This window comes from Mixophyes fleayi, chromosome 1, assembly GCF_038048845.1.
Source record: "Mixophyes fleayi isolate aMixFle1 chromosome 1, aMixFle1.hap1, whole genome shotgun sequence".
NCBI lineage: Eukaryota > Metazoa > Chordata > Amphibia > Anura > Limnodynastidae > Mixophyes > Mixophyes fleayi.
In genome coordinates, this window is record NC_134402.1 from 40,661,295 (window position 1) to 40,677,335 (window position 16,041).

At 38.9% G+C, this 16,041-nt stretch overlaps 1 protein-coding gene across 2 annotated transcripts in view; it reads left to right on the top strand.

Moving 5' to 3' along the window:
- Positions 1-16,041, top strand: part of STX18 (syntaxin 18) — a 108,037-nt gene that overhangs the window by 21,770 nt on the left and 70,226 nt on the right. Inside the window, exon 1 of one of the 2 annotated variants that reach the window (XM_075194653.1) lies at positions 4,026-4,108. The exons of the other annotated variant lie outside the window; for it this stretch is intronic. Coding sequence (XP_075050754.1) covers positions 4,061-4,108 — 48 coding nt within the window. The 5' untranslated portion in view covers positions 4,026-4,060. Of the gene's footprint in view, positions 1-4,025; positions 4,109-16,041 lie in introns of those variants that run through there. 2 annotated transcript variants of the gene reach the window in all.

Consider the following 16,041-nt stretch of genomic DNA (forward strand, 5'->3'; position numbering starts at 1 on the left):
CATTTAAATCCATGTTTTGGGGAAACCTATTGCATCCTGTTCCTAAAAATAACTCCGACTTCTTGGGGCCAGCAAAGAGGTCAGGGGGCTGGCTTACTCCCTGCTAGGCTGTGTCCAAAAGTGTATAAAACAGCACTAGTTTGTACTGAAATGTATCATTATTGTTCCATCTGACTTTCTGATCACTGTTATCTTCAACCAGTGTGAACTGTCCTTATCAAGACACTGGAGCCAATAAACATCACTTGCTTCAAGATCATGTTTTGACAACTTCTTTCCTGCTGTATTTCCTGTGACTTACAGATTAGACCCAAACCTAATCTGTTTCCGGCTGTTCTGAGGTTTGAACCCACCTTTCCAGTACCACCGCTCTGCCCACTACCCAGTAGCTCTCGCCAGTTTGATAGGCCAGTTGGGATCCATCCACTGCAACCCTGATCTCTAGGAAGAGGTCAGGGGGACCAGTCCAGGTGCACCAGCAGCGACAGTTACCGAGAAGGAACGTGGTTCTAGATGCCGTTAAGGAGTCCAGTGGTGACAGCATTGTAAGCCCCTCCTACTGCGTCGTGGGCGCAGTTGTGATAAAGGGAACGGTGGCAAAGTAAGCCCAACCAATTCCCAGAAACAACACAGGGTGGCATAGGCGGTCCATCCTGTCACATCACTGCACAAGGCATTATTTGACCTTAGAGTTCTGAGGGGTCAGCGATAGAGGGGCCCTTCAACTTTAGAAGAGGGCCTGAAGTTACCACTCCCCTGTGCAGTTTTTGTGTTTTCAAATTTTGCCACTAGTGTGATAGAAAGCACCATCTTGGACTTTCTATATAAACAAAACAAGGCACTATTTGGTGAAAAGAACAAACCTCTAGAGGGACCTGTTGACATGTCTGCTCTTAAATAACTTTACTCTAATCTGTTGTACCATTTAAGCTCATTTTGTCTACTAGGCATCTGGAGATATCTTTACCCAAGACCACCTTCTTGGCCAGGCAGCATGCGAGTGATATCGCCATACCCAGTGTGTCATCCAGCTCGTGCTGCTGTGTTTAAAGTCCTAACATGTCCTGTCTGAGGACGGCACTTCTTACTGGTGACCAGCGTTAAACAGTTTAGTCAGGCAGTTGTCGGCGGTTGGTTTATCTAACTTAAAATCCTGATAATTTCATTGGATTAGAATTGGCTCGAGAATACAATCCATTTATTTTAACAAATTGTGTTAAATCTGGAGACATCCATTTAAAACATTTTGTCTTCTGAATAACATTGTACATTTGTTGCAGTGCACTAGTGGCTATATAAAACATTTAAAAAAAAAAGGTGGAAATGATCCACAGAATATAAATAGGACATTTTGAGTTTCAAAATAAAATTTTGACCTGATCTGGATTTACCATGTTATATCCGGAGCCTTTACGCTTCCCAGCCTATGTGTTTTAAAAATGTCTGCTGTGAAATCTGCTTAAATTTACTAGTTAAAAATCCTTATAGTGCAACCAGCCCACTATAATATATAGGAAAGCATGCATGTGAATTGAGCCCATTAAAATACTTGGAAGTGTTTCTAATCTACTCACCTTTTCTATGTTACAGTATCTATTTTACTTTCAATCAAACTTTCCTCGCTTTGGGGCAAAGTAGAAGTCTGAATTTTGTTGTGCTTAGACACACTAACTTCAGGTTTTTTAAACCAATACAACAAAATCTACAATAAGTGAATCAGCGCACTGAATCAAAGGCAGCCGTCTGTACCTAGGCCTCTGATCCGTATAAAAGCCTAAAAACTTATAATTAGAACAAAAGAAATTTGGGACAAAGATGGCACTATTATCATTAGTGCTATACTTGGCCGCAATTTTTATTTTTTTATTTTTGTTGCGTACTGGAGAGTTAGTGTGTAAATATTATTATATGTTAAGTTCTGTTTTTGGTGAAGACATTTCTGTAGGGGACACACAGCAGGCAGCTATCCCAGACTCTCCTATACTCCCTCCTATTTTTCTCCTTTAAATTGGCTGTTTAATGACTGTTTGTAGTAGGGAATGTCACCGAATGTAGTGTTTATCTGTGCAAATTTGATACATTTTATATAAAATATTTTTAAAAATATTTTATTTCTTTATAGCTCAATTAGATAATATATGGTAAAGCTATAAAAAAAAAAATATGGTTGGTGTGCTTTTTAAAAAGAATGTTCTGTTCAGACTGGAGAATTCACCCACAATAGATCTGATCAGTTTTTCTCACGGCAAACATAACTTGTATGCATGCTTTTCCATTTAAGCTTTTTGTCCTATGTTGGCACCTTTACATATACTGTCTAATGGAATTTGGTGTTTGTGACTGAGCAGGGTGCAAAGACTGTTACACAGTGAAAAGTCGGCGTAAAGCTGGGTACACACGTATGCATTTTCTGTAACTATTTCGCAAACAATTGAAAGTCCTGATGAGCATGCCGATTCGTGCGTACACAATTTACCTTCAGATCTGTGATCTTCATCTCTCATAACCATCTGCTGAAACGATTGTGATTTTGTAAACGTTACAGATATCTGCCTACACTGCTGCAATATGTTGAACTATCGGCAAAAGTGTTGGATAGACGATCGTGAGTTCGTACACACTTCCACATATGTCCAACATTGTTTCATCATAGATTGTCACTTATACGAAGTTTGAAAAACCGAATCAGCGGATGCAATGTGTTTCGGTACAATAGAACATGTCCGTAGGAGCGCACACACTTACAATATCTGAACAAGCGGTTGTGAATAATGTGATCTGCGCAATAAATGCTTAGATCTGTACCCAGTGTAAGACTGACCAGTACATTTTACTTTGTAGCATCGGTTGTTGGGGTGACTTGCCCTTTAAAATTATGTTTGTATTTATTTTCATGCTCGTACATCTACCTGTGGTGTGTTCTCTTTTTATTTATTTTTTTATTTTATCCCTCCGTTACACTATTCAATGAAACTTAACAATATAACATATCTAAGTTAACTGTGACCGCCACACAGTGCCAATAAAGGTAGGACCGCACTATGCCTTGTAATGACAGTGTCGGCAGAGGACAAGCTGCGTGGATCAGTGTAATATTGGCAGATAATGTCAGCCCTCTGGAATTACATGGGAGTTGTGTTCTGTACGTGGTTGTCTGCATTGAGTACGATCTATTAATTGGAAACATGTGTAGCAGAGCACCCTAATGCAAACCATTATCACATTGTTGTGGCCTGTCAGTCATTGTGAAAGGGCGATTTTTCAAGAAGCACTACTTAAGGTTCCCAACTACGTATTTTTTTTTTTTTTGGACATAAGTGCTAGAAGATCACAAAGGCTCTGGGTGGGTGGTATCATTTGGACTGTCCTTTTTAATACTTGTCAATGACGTTTCACCCTTGTGGTGTTTTTACATCTGTTAGGCATGTTAGCCTTTAGATGATAATTCCATCTTAAAATAATACCTGTAATAAAAGTAGTCTTTGCCCAAGAAACGTGTCTTTTGTTTTTGTGTTATTATTTTGACCCTAGATATACCTTTTTTGTATGTGAAACTGTAGCTGTTTTCTGACTGCATCTTTTCGCAATGCAGTCCTGGTAAGCGAAGGACAATCTGCAGCGATATCTCTGCATTATGTGTAGTAATTGTGACCGTAAACAAGAGTTCAGTTCAATATTGTTCAGGTTCTTTTTGTAAAGACTCAACGTATTTGTTATGGAAAGATTTTGTTTATCACAGGTGATCCTTGTTTCTTTAGCATTGTCTTCCCCGGCAAGTCTGTCAGCCCCCTAAAATCCTTTTTAGTGAGCAGTGTCTACTTTTAAATAACTGAATGTGCGAACGCTTTTTTTGGGGGCCTTTTCACTTTCATTTGACTTCATTAGGAACTTGACTCAGGGATTGGCTGGGTAGGGGGACATCTGCCCCCTGGGCCGGTCCCATAGTGGGCTATCTTGGGCTGGGTCACCGGGCCACCTGCCTTTTTGTCCGTTTTTTAAAACAGACTGCCGAGTCTTGCCTCCTGGACTAACATTTGCCAGCTTTCCCCTGACTTGACTCATGGTTCTGATCAGCACCAATCGCAACTCCAGCATCGACGTTGATTCAGTAAATATTCAGCTTTTTTTGCAATTATTAAGTATCACCGTAATATTATTATTCTTCATCGAAATGTGTCTTAATGGGTTATGATCGAAAAGCTGAGACTGCAGTCATTTGAGCTACGGTAACATCCGTGGCCCTGCACAGTGCTTGGTCATGGGCACAGTTTTGAACCAAGGACATATGTGTAGAGTTGGTATATTCTGCCCATGTGGGTCTCTTACATGTGCTTCGGTTTCTTCCTGCACGCTCCAAAAACTTATTGGTCTGTTAATTTACCCTATGTGTGAGTGTCTGACTGATGTGCGTGATTAAATACTCTCTGTACAGTGCTGCAGAAAAAATTTGCGCTATATAAGTAACTGAATCTATCACCCCACACAGTACTTTTCTACAATGCAAGTCTCCCAACCTGTCAGTCACTGTGTGTTAGAGAAACATCTCCCTCTAATATTGCAACCTGCAGCAGAGAGAGCATGGTGGAATTTTTTTATATTTAGGTAAGATTAATACGTATTATTCAGCTCTGTAATGCACATCCTTTGAAATATGAATGTGAAATGATGGTTTATGTGCGGTTTAAAAGTCTTTGTACAACACCTACTAAGTAGACCGTCTTGTATACCTCTTCACTAGTCCCTGCTGGTGCTGCTGGGATCAACCTATCCTAGCTCATTACATGTAGTGGATGTGGATACTGACTTGAGCTGCTCATCTAACCTGTCCTGGAGCCATGCTCACGATTTACATACTGAGCTGGAGTTTAAATCTTGCGTCCAGTGTGCGGTGACTGCGCTGTCCTCTCATGACCATTAGCACCGTGTGCCTGTGATATAAGGGAGCTGTGGGTGTCCCAAAGAGAGGTGTATGTAGTGGATTGGGAGGTGTGCCTAACTAGCAGTGCTTGTTCAAAAATGTAGCCCGTTTAGCCAGCATTAAGTTTTCAATACTTTTGCCTAATAGATTGTAAGCCTGTGGACAAAGCTTTTTCATCTAGTGCAGTTTATAATCTTGCCTTTATTTTGGATCTGCCTGTTTGTATACATGGAGTTCATACACAATAATTGGAGAATACATGGAGTTACCGTTGCTTTCTATACTTTTGTGTCCAGCACTGAACGGGTCAATTTGTCAGTAATTCGAGCTCTGTTTTAGCAATTAGATTATTTTTCTTGGCCCTGTGGAGCTTTGGAAATGCCAGCACTCCTCGTTTTATCTGGGAGTCGGTCATGTTTTTGCTACTGAAATAATGGCATCCAGCTTGTATTTTTACCCCTTTAATTCTCACAGGTCACAAGGCTCATTAAATTGATCTTTGCAGGGATTACAGCATTTGCATGGTCAAGAAATGTCTATTGCGTCCCTGGAAACCCGAGCCGACTTTGTGGTTAATCAACTGTGAGATTTTTAGTTCTGTGCAAATCTGCCTCAATGAAGGGTCAATTTTTAGCTCTTTAGTACAAATAAAATGGCCCAGTAATGTGTTGAAAACCCTTTACTACGGTTAATGGGAAGAGAGTGCTGAGTAGGTCTCAGTCGGACCTCACAGCTCTTTAAAGAATTTCTATATTTATAAGACCAAGTTCACTTTTTTAGGGGTTACATGTTCAGAATAGAAGTGAATATTTATTATATATAGTAGAGTGTATACAGCAGTTTCCTCCCGGTCCTTTCCTTGGACCAGCTATGACACAGCCGCTCCCCTCCACCGGGTTATCTTGCTGACCTCATTCACTTTGAATCTGGTGATATGGGGTTTGCAGCGCAGCGGAGGAGCTGGACGCAGACTTAAGCTGGGTACACACAGGGCCGGATTAACGGAATGGAGGCCCCTGGGCTAAGGGGGCTCCCATTCCCCTGTGAGGCCCCCCCCCGTTAGCAGACTGGCCCCCCTGTTAGACGACCGACCCCCCCCCCCCCACCCCAAGCGCTTACCTTCTCCTGACACTGCAGTCCTCCTTCCACGGCGCGCTGTAAGCTGCTTACTGAGGAGATCTCGTGACACTCTCTCGTGAGATCTCCTCAGTAAGGAGGTTACTGAGCGCCGGAGAAGGAGGACTGCAGTGACAGAGCTCAGCATTGATCGGGCCGGGGGTGCCCCCGCTCCTGTCCCGATCAATAATTCTGCTGAGCTCTGTCAAGGGCCCCCTGGATGCCCGAGGCCCCTGGGCTGTAGCCCAGTTAGACCTCGGGTTAATCCGGCCCTGGTTACACACTACACAGTTTTCATCCAATAATCGGCTAAATCAGCCGACATACGACCGCTCTTCCCTTTATCGTCCTAAACAAGGCTAGCGTGTATGCAGTCCATGGACCGAGCGATCGGTCGGCTTAAAAGGTTGGTCGAAATTTCTGTAGTGTACCCAGCTTTAGGACTTGCTACGGCTGGCTCACCCAAGATGACAAAGTATAGGACGTATATATAGAAGACGGTTACAGATAGAATATGGGTTTTATTTTGCTGACTAGGTTTCTAGTCTGTTTTGCACATTTTAAACTCTTAACAAAAATCCACTTAGGTGTTTTCCATTGATAATTAAGATAAGCAATTATATAATTAGATTATATATGCTATTGACATATGTAAATACTTGTAAGATTTTAAAATATATATATATAATATATATATAGTAGTATTAGCTAAATTTCTTAGGTTTATAGTTAATAGGTTTCAAGTGTCTCCTTGCAGTTATGCAGTAGAAAAAAAAATATCTCCCCAACCTGCTATCTGATATTCATAAATATTTTACGTGCTGTCAGTATTATTACGGTTCCAATAATTTTTAGCCACAGGTGTCATAGGCAAAGCTTTATGCTGTCAGCTCACAGCCTGATGAGGCTACTTCTAGCTTTTGGATGTTTGTTCTGATGACATTGGGGGAGGGGAACTGGGCGCTACCAGCAGCCATCCGCTGACCTGATTGCATTACTGATATCTCTGTGTGTGTGACTGTATATACATACCATTTATAGAAAATGATTGGTCCTGTCGGGTCCACTTACAAGTTTTTTAAAGAAGCAATATCTCAGAAATCCACACTTTGGAGGATGGGCGATAGAGATTTGTCAATGGTGTCATCCTCCAATCATGTATGGTGTATATAGAATATTTTCTTTTTATATTCACAGCTGCATAACACTCACGGTAGCTAAACCAATAAAACAATGCATGTGCGTTTAAACCATATTTTTGGTGGGTTCTGAGCAGTTGAAGACATTGCATCTGATAGTCATTTATTCAGTCATCGTATTTTACAACCTCTCTCTTCCGCTGCTGAGAGCGCTCCGGCTAAGGAACAACGTTTTATTTGTTATAGGCTATTCACTAAATAGTAGTTACTCTGTTTGGAGCTGCCAAATGTGTTTCTAATAAGAAAAAAACAGCCTTGATTTGAAACCTTGCATCATTTTAATAATATGTAATGTATCTAATCCTATCTTATACAACAATTTTTAGTGCATTTTATAAAATAAATCCAAACATCTGTGTGGTTGCTACGAGTGATGCAGCTTTTTCCTTTGCACCACTGTTAACAAATATGCCCGAAGTGTTTCACACGTATAATTTAGCTTAATTATTGTAGATCACACAAGATTTAAAAACGGTACCTTGCTGGTGGCTTTCATTTGAATTTATTTTGTGTTTGTTTCCCACCTGAGACTAATCTTTGGGGAATAGAGGTAAAAAAAAACTTTTTTATTGGTTGTAGAAGTGGAAGCAGAATCCAACTTTACAACTTGTCACTAATTAGTGTGTACGCCTTCAGGGGTGGCTGCCTGATTTCTTTATGAATCCATCAAGGTGTGTCTCTTCAAAGCTGTTTGTGGGATATATTTAGCATTTGTTTACTGCTTTTGTCCCTGCTCATCATTTAGCGCACAAATTATAAAGAGATCACTAAACCTTTCTTGTGAGGATTTGTTTTAAAGTTGTGTAGACACCTAGTGCTTTCTTTCTTCCTATGGTTATAATAGCCACATTTAGGACAAACTCTTCAACAGCACAAACTGGTGCAGAAAGTTTTTTGTGGTGTCAAACACCACTCTATATTAAACAATTGTATACATACAACTTGTTGTTCAACAGAATTACTATTGGAACATGAAATAATAAAAATGTGACTACATTGTCATGTTTGTTTTAAATTGCTGCTCCCATTTGTTCTACATTTATGTTCTCTTTTGGCCTTTGTGCATATGTTGTTTTTTATTTTGTTTGACATCTATTTTGGATACATAAACTATTGGACAATGAAATAGTACATTTTTATAATTGGGTGGGGGGATTACATGTAAAGAAATGCTATTACTGGTGACTAAAGCTGGGTACACACTACAGAAATTACGACCAACTTTTTATGCCGAGCGATTTTACATGCGATCGATGTTCCGATCGCTCGGTCCATGGACTGCATACACACTAGCCTTGTTTAGGACGATAAAGGAAAGAGCGGACGTCCCTTTAGCGACTTTTTACAGCCATGTTGTCCTGAGCAATGATTGTAATTTCATACTCACTGTTGTGGATCGGTCGGAAGTTTATACACACTACACAGCGGAAACGAGATTGGAACGAAAATATTAAACGGTACGACCAACCAAATGAGGCGACAATCGTCCATTTGGGCAGACTTTTGACCATCGTGTCACTGCACACACTGACCCGACTTTTGAACGAGAGGTCGTATGTCGGCTGATTTAGCCGATTATTGGAAGAAAACTGTGTAGTGTGTACCCAGCTTAACACAATCTGTATATGAATGCAAGGCTAGTCTGGATGTTTAAGCACCTTTTCATTGTCCTGAAAGTTGGTAGTATATTTTCCAGTCTGTTCACCTTTTTCATACGCACCATCTTTAAATGTATTTTCCTGATCAAAAATGCATTCCAATAATTGTCTATTAGTATGTTGTAAATATTTTATCTACTATGCAAATTTTTTCCTATTTTGCATAATGAGGCAGAGTACAGTTTTTTTTAAAGTGAATCCTAACTACATTGAACTTTTTTATAGATCAATAATTAACTTGCATTGTTCTGGGAAATCATCACCACCATGTTTATCCACATCTGCCCTCTTGTGGTCTCAACTGGTATTTTACTATTTTTAGTTTGTGCTTACTTCGGAATTCACTTTTTTTTTTTTTCCTTTCGTTTTTGCAATTTCTACTTTCTATGTATGTCTAGGTACAGCAGGAAAATGTTGTTGGGGTTTTATTTATTGTTCGATAGGCTTTCAGCGCTTCATTTTTGGTATAATGTTCATTAAAATCTTACTATAGAATAATGTATTTTGTTAATATCTATATATAAAAAATAGAGTACAACTCTGGTATATTGAAGTGTAAATCTGCTGTTAATTACATAACTTTTTTTTTTTTTTTTTTAAAATACATTTTTTAGAATTAACATATTGCCTTTTTTTTTTTTTTTTTTTCCTAAATAAATTGGACTTTGGAAAGATGTAACAATTAACCTACGTGCCCATTTATAATACCAGAAAATCGGCAGGCATATTACATTCAAAGACAGGATCTGATAGACCCAAATTGCTTAAAACATCACTGTTTTTACAGAGATACCCCAGGGAGCTTGGGAAACCATTTAACAGATGAAAGTGCATTTTGAAAAGTCTGACCTTACATGCAATCATAAAATGAATCAAAACAGTCCTCTCCCCCCTTGAAATGTACAGAGCCCATCTGTGTCTAATCCAGTAATTATAGACTGACTTCAATTACCTTTTCAAACTTGGAGCAGCCTGGAGACTCCTCGGTGAACAAACACAGGGTTTTGTCTAGACCTCAATTGACCACAGTCTAAAGCTTGAATTTGTATCTAATTTTATTTATTTATTTATTTTTCTGCAGTTTTGATCTCTTGGGCCTGTTTCCGCACCAATGTTTTTTTTTTTTTTTTTTTCATTTTCTTACCTATTGGCATAGTCTCCACCATATCTACATTTCCCGATTTATGTGGCCCAGCGAGTATTTGTCCGCATTGGTGCATTACCTTTTTATTTTTTTTATTTAGCTTGAACCTTTCCAGTATTGTTTTTATAAAGCATAAACATGACACGCTTTTATTTTTTTTTATTTTTTTTACCTGTACTATATACAACATTGCATTTTGCATTATTATTTATTATAAACTAAGAATACTTAAGTTTTTATATGAAAGATAACTGTAAATGTTCATGAATATGTGTAAAAGTTTCAGGAACAAGTCAGAGCTCAGTGACCTTGTGCCTCCCCCACAATCGTGATCTTATCTGTTCTGTACTAACAGGACTTAGTGACACTATATAGATTTTTCTCTCCCCTTTTTATAATAATTTTAGTTCCACATTAGGTAGCTTGTAAGACCGTCATGCTAGAAACGGACTGATGTGAACAAGCCGAATGACGTGGTTAAATTGAATTAGTTAAATAGATTGCACGGATAGTATTCTGGTGGACATTACTTTTACATACTCTGATGTTGCTATTAGCTGACCTTCCCAGCCAGGTTCATTCATGGTTTAATGAGACAGATCTGATTGTAGTTCTTACAATTGGCATTATAGGGTCAATGTTTTTTCGAAAACAATCAAATTGGTTGACCTTATTGAATGATGTGTAGCAAGATTGAAGTCTAAAGCTTGGTATAAACAGATATTTGGTCTCCTTGATTTATTTTCCATCTTATTGGTGCATGTTTGGACAAGAAGAGACTGATTCAGGTGCAAAACAGATGGTTAAAAATGAATTCCTATCCATCAATCAGCTTATCTTACTACGCATGTCCAGTTATCTTGGTTTTTGTGAGTGTAGATTCACAAACAAGTAATATGAATGATCTGGTAGCTGGGTAGCGCAGTGGCTTAGTGGCTAGCACTTCTGTCTGTGAGGAGTTTGTATGTTCCCCCCCGTGTTTGCGTGGGTTTCCTCCCACACTCCTAAAACATACTGGTAGGTTAATTGGCTTCTTACAAATTGACCCTAGTCTGTGTTTCTGTGGGTGTTAGGGGATTTAGACTGTAAGCCCCAATGGGGCAGGGACTGATGTGAGTGAGTTCTCTGTACAGCGCTGCGGAATTAGTGGTGCTATATAAATAAATGATGATAGTAAAGCTTGCATTGTTTTGAAAATATCAAATTTCCATGTGCCAGGTCACTTTATTATTTATTATTATTATATATTTTTTCCGTTTTTGTAATACAGGACTGGCAAATTAATTTTACTTTGTGGTAATGCAGCATTTAATGTCTTCCCCAAAATCACATTTTAGTTCCATCATCTTCCTGAAACTTTTGCACATAAAGGTGTGAGTTTCCTTCAAGTTAGCTTTCATATGAGACAACTTGAATTGCATGTACTGCTATAGTTTGTGTATTTTTTTTTATACAACTAAATAATAACCTGTCTGTTAGATTTCTACTGTGCATCAAGTCATGCAGAGCTCTTTATATTACATGGTGTTGATCAAGTCTAGTATACAGATGTAATCGCTGATGTCTTAAGGGAGCAGCCCTATAGTGGAAAAGTTGTACTTTGTAACTATTGTTGGATAAAACCAATAGATGGATCATGTTTGACTCTTAAAATAATCCTGTAATTATTCTGGATGTTAATACTGCATCTTGCATACAAGTGAGAAGAGTAAGACCTTAGGGGAATGTCCCTGTGTACTGCACTATAGAGGGTTGTTCCAGAGAACGCCGGTAAATGTGAAAATATTGCCTATTATGTCTGGACAATTGAATTCCATTATGATGTCTTCAAAAGTCTCCAGTTACATATTATCCTTAAACCCAAATTATCAGAATCCCAGCTCTCATCAAAGAGGAAAATGAAACCGATTGGGCATGTAATGACTGAACTGACATTTTGTGTAATAAAGCTAAATAAAAATCAATTTGATCATTAAATGACGGCTCTCGGTGCTACAGACCTTTTCATTATAATGATGCAGTGAGTAATGTTCCCTTCCTGCTCCTCTTATTTTTATCTATCATGATTATTCATTAAAATAACTTTCATGCTCGTTTTTATTTCCTCCCAAAAGTTCTGGGGTTTTTTTTTTAAGCGGAAAAACGACGTTTGTGATATCTTGATATTCCAAAAATTAGAACTTTGTATAACCTTTTTAAGTTTGCCAAAGAGAAAAAAAAAACTGTTAGTGCTTTTAATAAAACCTTAATTCTGTTTTTATTTGATTGTAAATATTCTGCCTTTTTATTATCTGAAATTAAATGAATCTTAACCATATATCAACATGCACACATGTTTAATTCCTGCTGTCACGGCACTTTGCCCTACTTATCGGAATAACTATAAAATGTAGACTGAGCGGTTCCCAATTATCAGCCAAAGCTTGTAGCCTTATTAATTTATTTTTTTATTATACATACTTTTTGTTTTAATCATCTAGCACAGGGTCTCCCAACCCTAGTCCTCAAGTACCCCTGACAGTGCAGGTTTTCCGGGTGACCAGTGATATAATTATACCACCTGGGGATCTTTGTCAATGTGTCAGTAAGTAATGAATACACCTGTATTCCAGCAAAGAGATATGGAAAACATGCACTGTTAGGGGTTCTTGAGGACTAGGCTTTGGAAACACTGATCTAGCATGTTAAAATTAATAATATGAGCTTAGTATGCTTGGATTACACTTTGGTTTTTCTATACCCTAAACCCCAATGTATCCGCGGGAGCAATCTCGCTGCTCCTGACAAGCTCCTTCTGACGTCCTTAAATCGCTGGGTGTCTTTCAGTGTATAACAATGGCTTATGATTGGATGTGAATGGTCATAAGATAACATCCTAGAAACCTTTCAGACGTTCTGATTTAGGCAGGACAGTCCCCATTTGAGGGCTCTGTCCCATCATTTTGATTTGGACAGCTCTGTCCCGCTGGGTGGGAATGTTGTAAAGTTTTTCTTCTGATCACTGTTGCTCTGCGTGGCAGGGAACAGGTGCCCTGCGCACAATGAAGGTGTTTGGGGGGAGTGAAGAAGACGGGGCAGCCTAAAACTTCAAAAGTGCTAGGCACTCCCCTCGGAAAATTGGGCCATGCCACCAGTCCTGAATCCACCTACCCAAATATTGGGAGGTATATAACATTGATATTACATTAGTCTGCAGTACTCTCTTTCTCCATCAAAGGCTTATTCACATTATGGTGAAGCTAAAATAGTTGGAAGTACAAGGCAGAAATGGAGGAGCACAGTTTTACAACTGATTTTCTCATTTTCTGCTGTTCCCTCTTACGCTTAGAATGTAAGCTCTGTAACGAGCAGGGTCCTCCATACCCTTTGTTTTCATGTCCTGTTTTTTCTGCAGAGCATTGTGGCGTCTTACAAATTACGATATTAGAATGCATTTTTTTTTTTTATTCTATAAATGTACATTGTAATTTTGATTTACACAAACAAAACTTGTAATATTAGACCTTTCAATGCACCCATCAAGCCCACTTTAAAAGTCACCAGAAACCGTTTGCAGCCATGCCCCTGATATGTAGATACCGGAGTGGGTGGGTAGTCCATCCATCCAGGAGTAGTAAATGTGGGCATCAGTTTGCCAACACGAAGATGCCAACATAGTGCCATCCTTATACTCTAACCACATACAGATAACATTGTTTTGTGTTTCTCTTTTCACCTGTTTTTATATGTTCATTTTGTCTAGTTTGTGCACTTTCCTGTCTTAGATCTTGTACACAGCTATAAGGTATTAATTTGCCTTTCAGCAGCTTACTGACGCTTGAAGAGAGCAAAAAGTAGGATGATTGGTTTCTTGTTCCCTCCATTGCATCCTAACATGTTACCGCCCTTTGTAAAATGTTAGAGTGCAGCACTCCCTATTTCTCATGTAATACTAGTACAATGGATTGTATTTTTAACAGTGGAAAACCCGTTAAATGCTTTTAAAGCATGCATTAGTGTTCCTGCTTTTTCCTAAAGCCTTATGAGTTAATGAGATCTACATCCCTTTTGTATAATGCTAAATATTTAGCTGTTGGAAGACGTTTCATTATAACATGTTGTGGTCAGTCCTGCTGGCTGGCTAGTGTTTCTTGTCTTGTAGTAAATTGGAAGGAATGACACAATTTCCTGCCCTTTCTCATGGAATTTCTCGTGTCTTTTATCTTCCAAATTCATCTGAGAAATAAAGCTAACCTGGCGCGTACAGTCAGGAGCTCGGTGACACAGAGGGGAGCAGGCGTTGCGGCACAGTTCTGCGAGGTGTGCTAATGTTGACATTATAATTGCTGAAATGTCACTTCGCTTTAGATCTCTTTGGGATCATGTTTGTGAGTCTACATACCAGGGAAATCTTATAGCCTTCCTACCGGTATTGTTACCCGGCAACAATGTTTTACTTTACGTTTAGCCGAGATTTATAGTTCTAAATATAACCTTGTAATAGATTTAGTTGTACTACAGACAAGATTGCATGTGGATTGTTGTTTAGTTGTTCTGAGGGAATGCTCGTTAATGTGCAACCCTGAAAATTGTATTGTTTTTATATACAGAGGGTTCTTGTCTTAAAAAAAAAAAAAAAAATCTTCTAATAAGCTGCATCATTTCTGGAGCACCCACTGTGTGTGTGCCATTTACATGCCTCTGTGCTTTCAGAGCATGTCACAGACCAGTGGTGAACCTTTAGACAAGACTGGTGACCAACAGGGTAATTCCATACTTGCCAACTCTCCTGTAATGTCCGGGAGACTCCCGCATTTCGGGTGGGTCTCCCAGACTCTCGGGAGAGTATGGAAATCTCCTGCATCTGCCCGAGCTGCGATTGCTTGGGAATCGCAGCATTTGGTGTAGCCAAAATGATGCGACTTTGGAGCCCCGCCTCCCGCACGCCCACCTGCCACAGAGAGACTCCCAAACACCAACTCAAAAAAGTTGGTAGGTATGGGTAATTCTGTGCTATGTGTACTTGTCATGCAGTATAAAAAATTAAGATTCTTGCACTTCCTGCTTTAATGCCTTGGGTATTCTCCAATTAGCCTTTGGTGTGGGCTGGTTTGTGCCCGAAAAACTTGTGACACTAAAGTCATCAAGAGCCAAACAGGCTATACTAATTACATGGAGGACTTTCCACAATCAGTGCAGCCAACAGGAAATAATCAGAAATAGAAAACAATTATAATAATATCATGTCATAGCTGGAGAACTTTCTAAGGCACCACTGCGGGCTGGACAGTGGGGAAATCAGAATATACTTAAAATAGGGACATACAAGGTAGATAAGATAAATGCAGATTTTAAAAGCTCATTAGTGTTTACAATCTGGTGATTGCAGTGTATAAATAACCGGAAGGTAATTTTAAATGCTCATCTTGTATGAATAAAGGGGAGCTCCACCTTCAGAAAATATTTATCTTCCAGGCAGATAGTTATGTCCTTACTGTATCTGCGTTTATACAGCTGTACCCAAATGCACAGACCTAAGCTTATCGTATCTTAGGGCAATGGAAATAAATCTGCATGATGCTAGACATGATTAAATGAGGAGTTTCCTTTTACATCATAGGAAGTGGTCAAATTGATATATTAAATAATATGATCAATTTATTTTGCAGGCTTTGATTTACGTTATAAAAGATTTTCTTGTGCCCTGTCTTGAGGCTCTGAATAACAAAAACAGTCTTTTCATATCTTGTCTGTTTACAGACAACCCCAAGGCAATACATGTAGTGTGTACTCGCCATGTGACTTAAATTGCATTTTATGATATACAATGGTAGAATCCAGTACATTCTGTAACTTCTTTTTTTTTCTTCTTACAGATCTATTGCAGAACAGTAATTAGAAGGTTATCCAGAAATAATTTGCCAGTAATCTGATGATTTCTGTTAAAAAGGCCTTACTTACTCTTGTTTTTTTTTTGTTTTTTTTCCATGTGCCTAGAACACATTTAACACCATGTTGAAAGTCCAT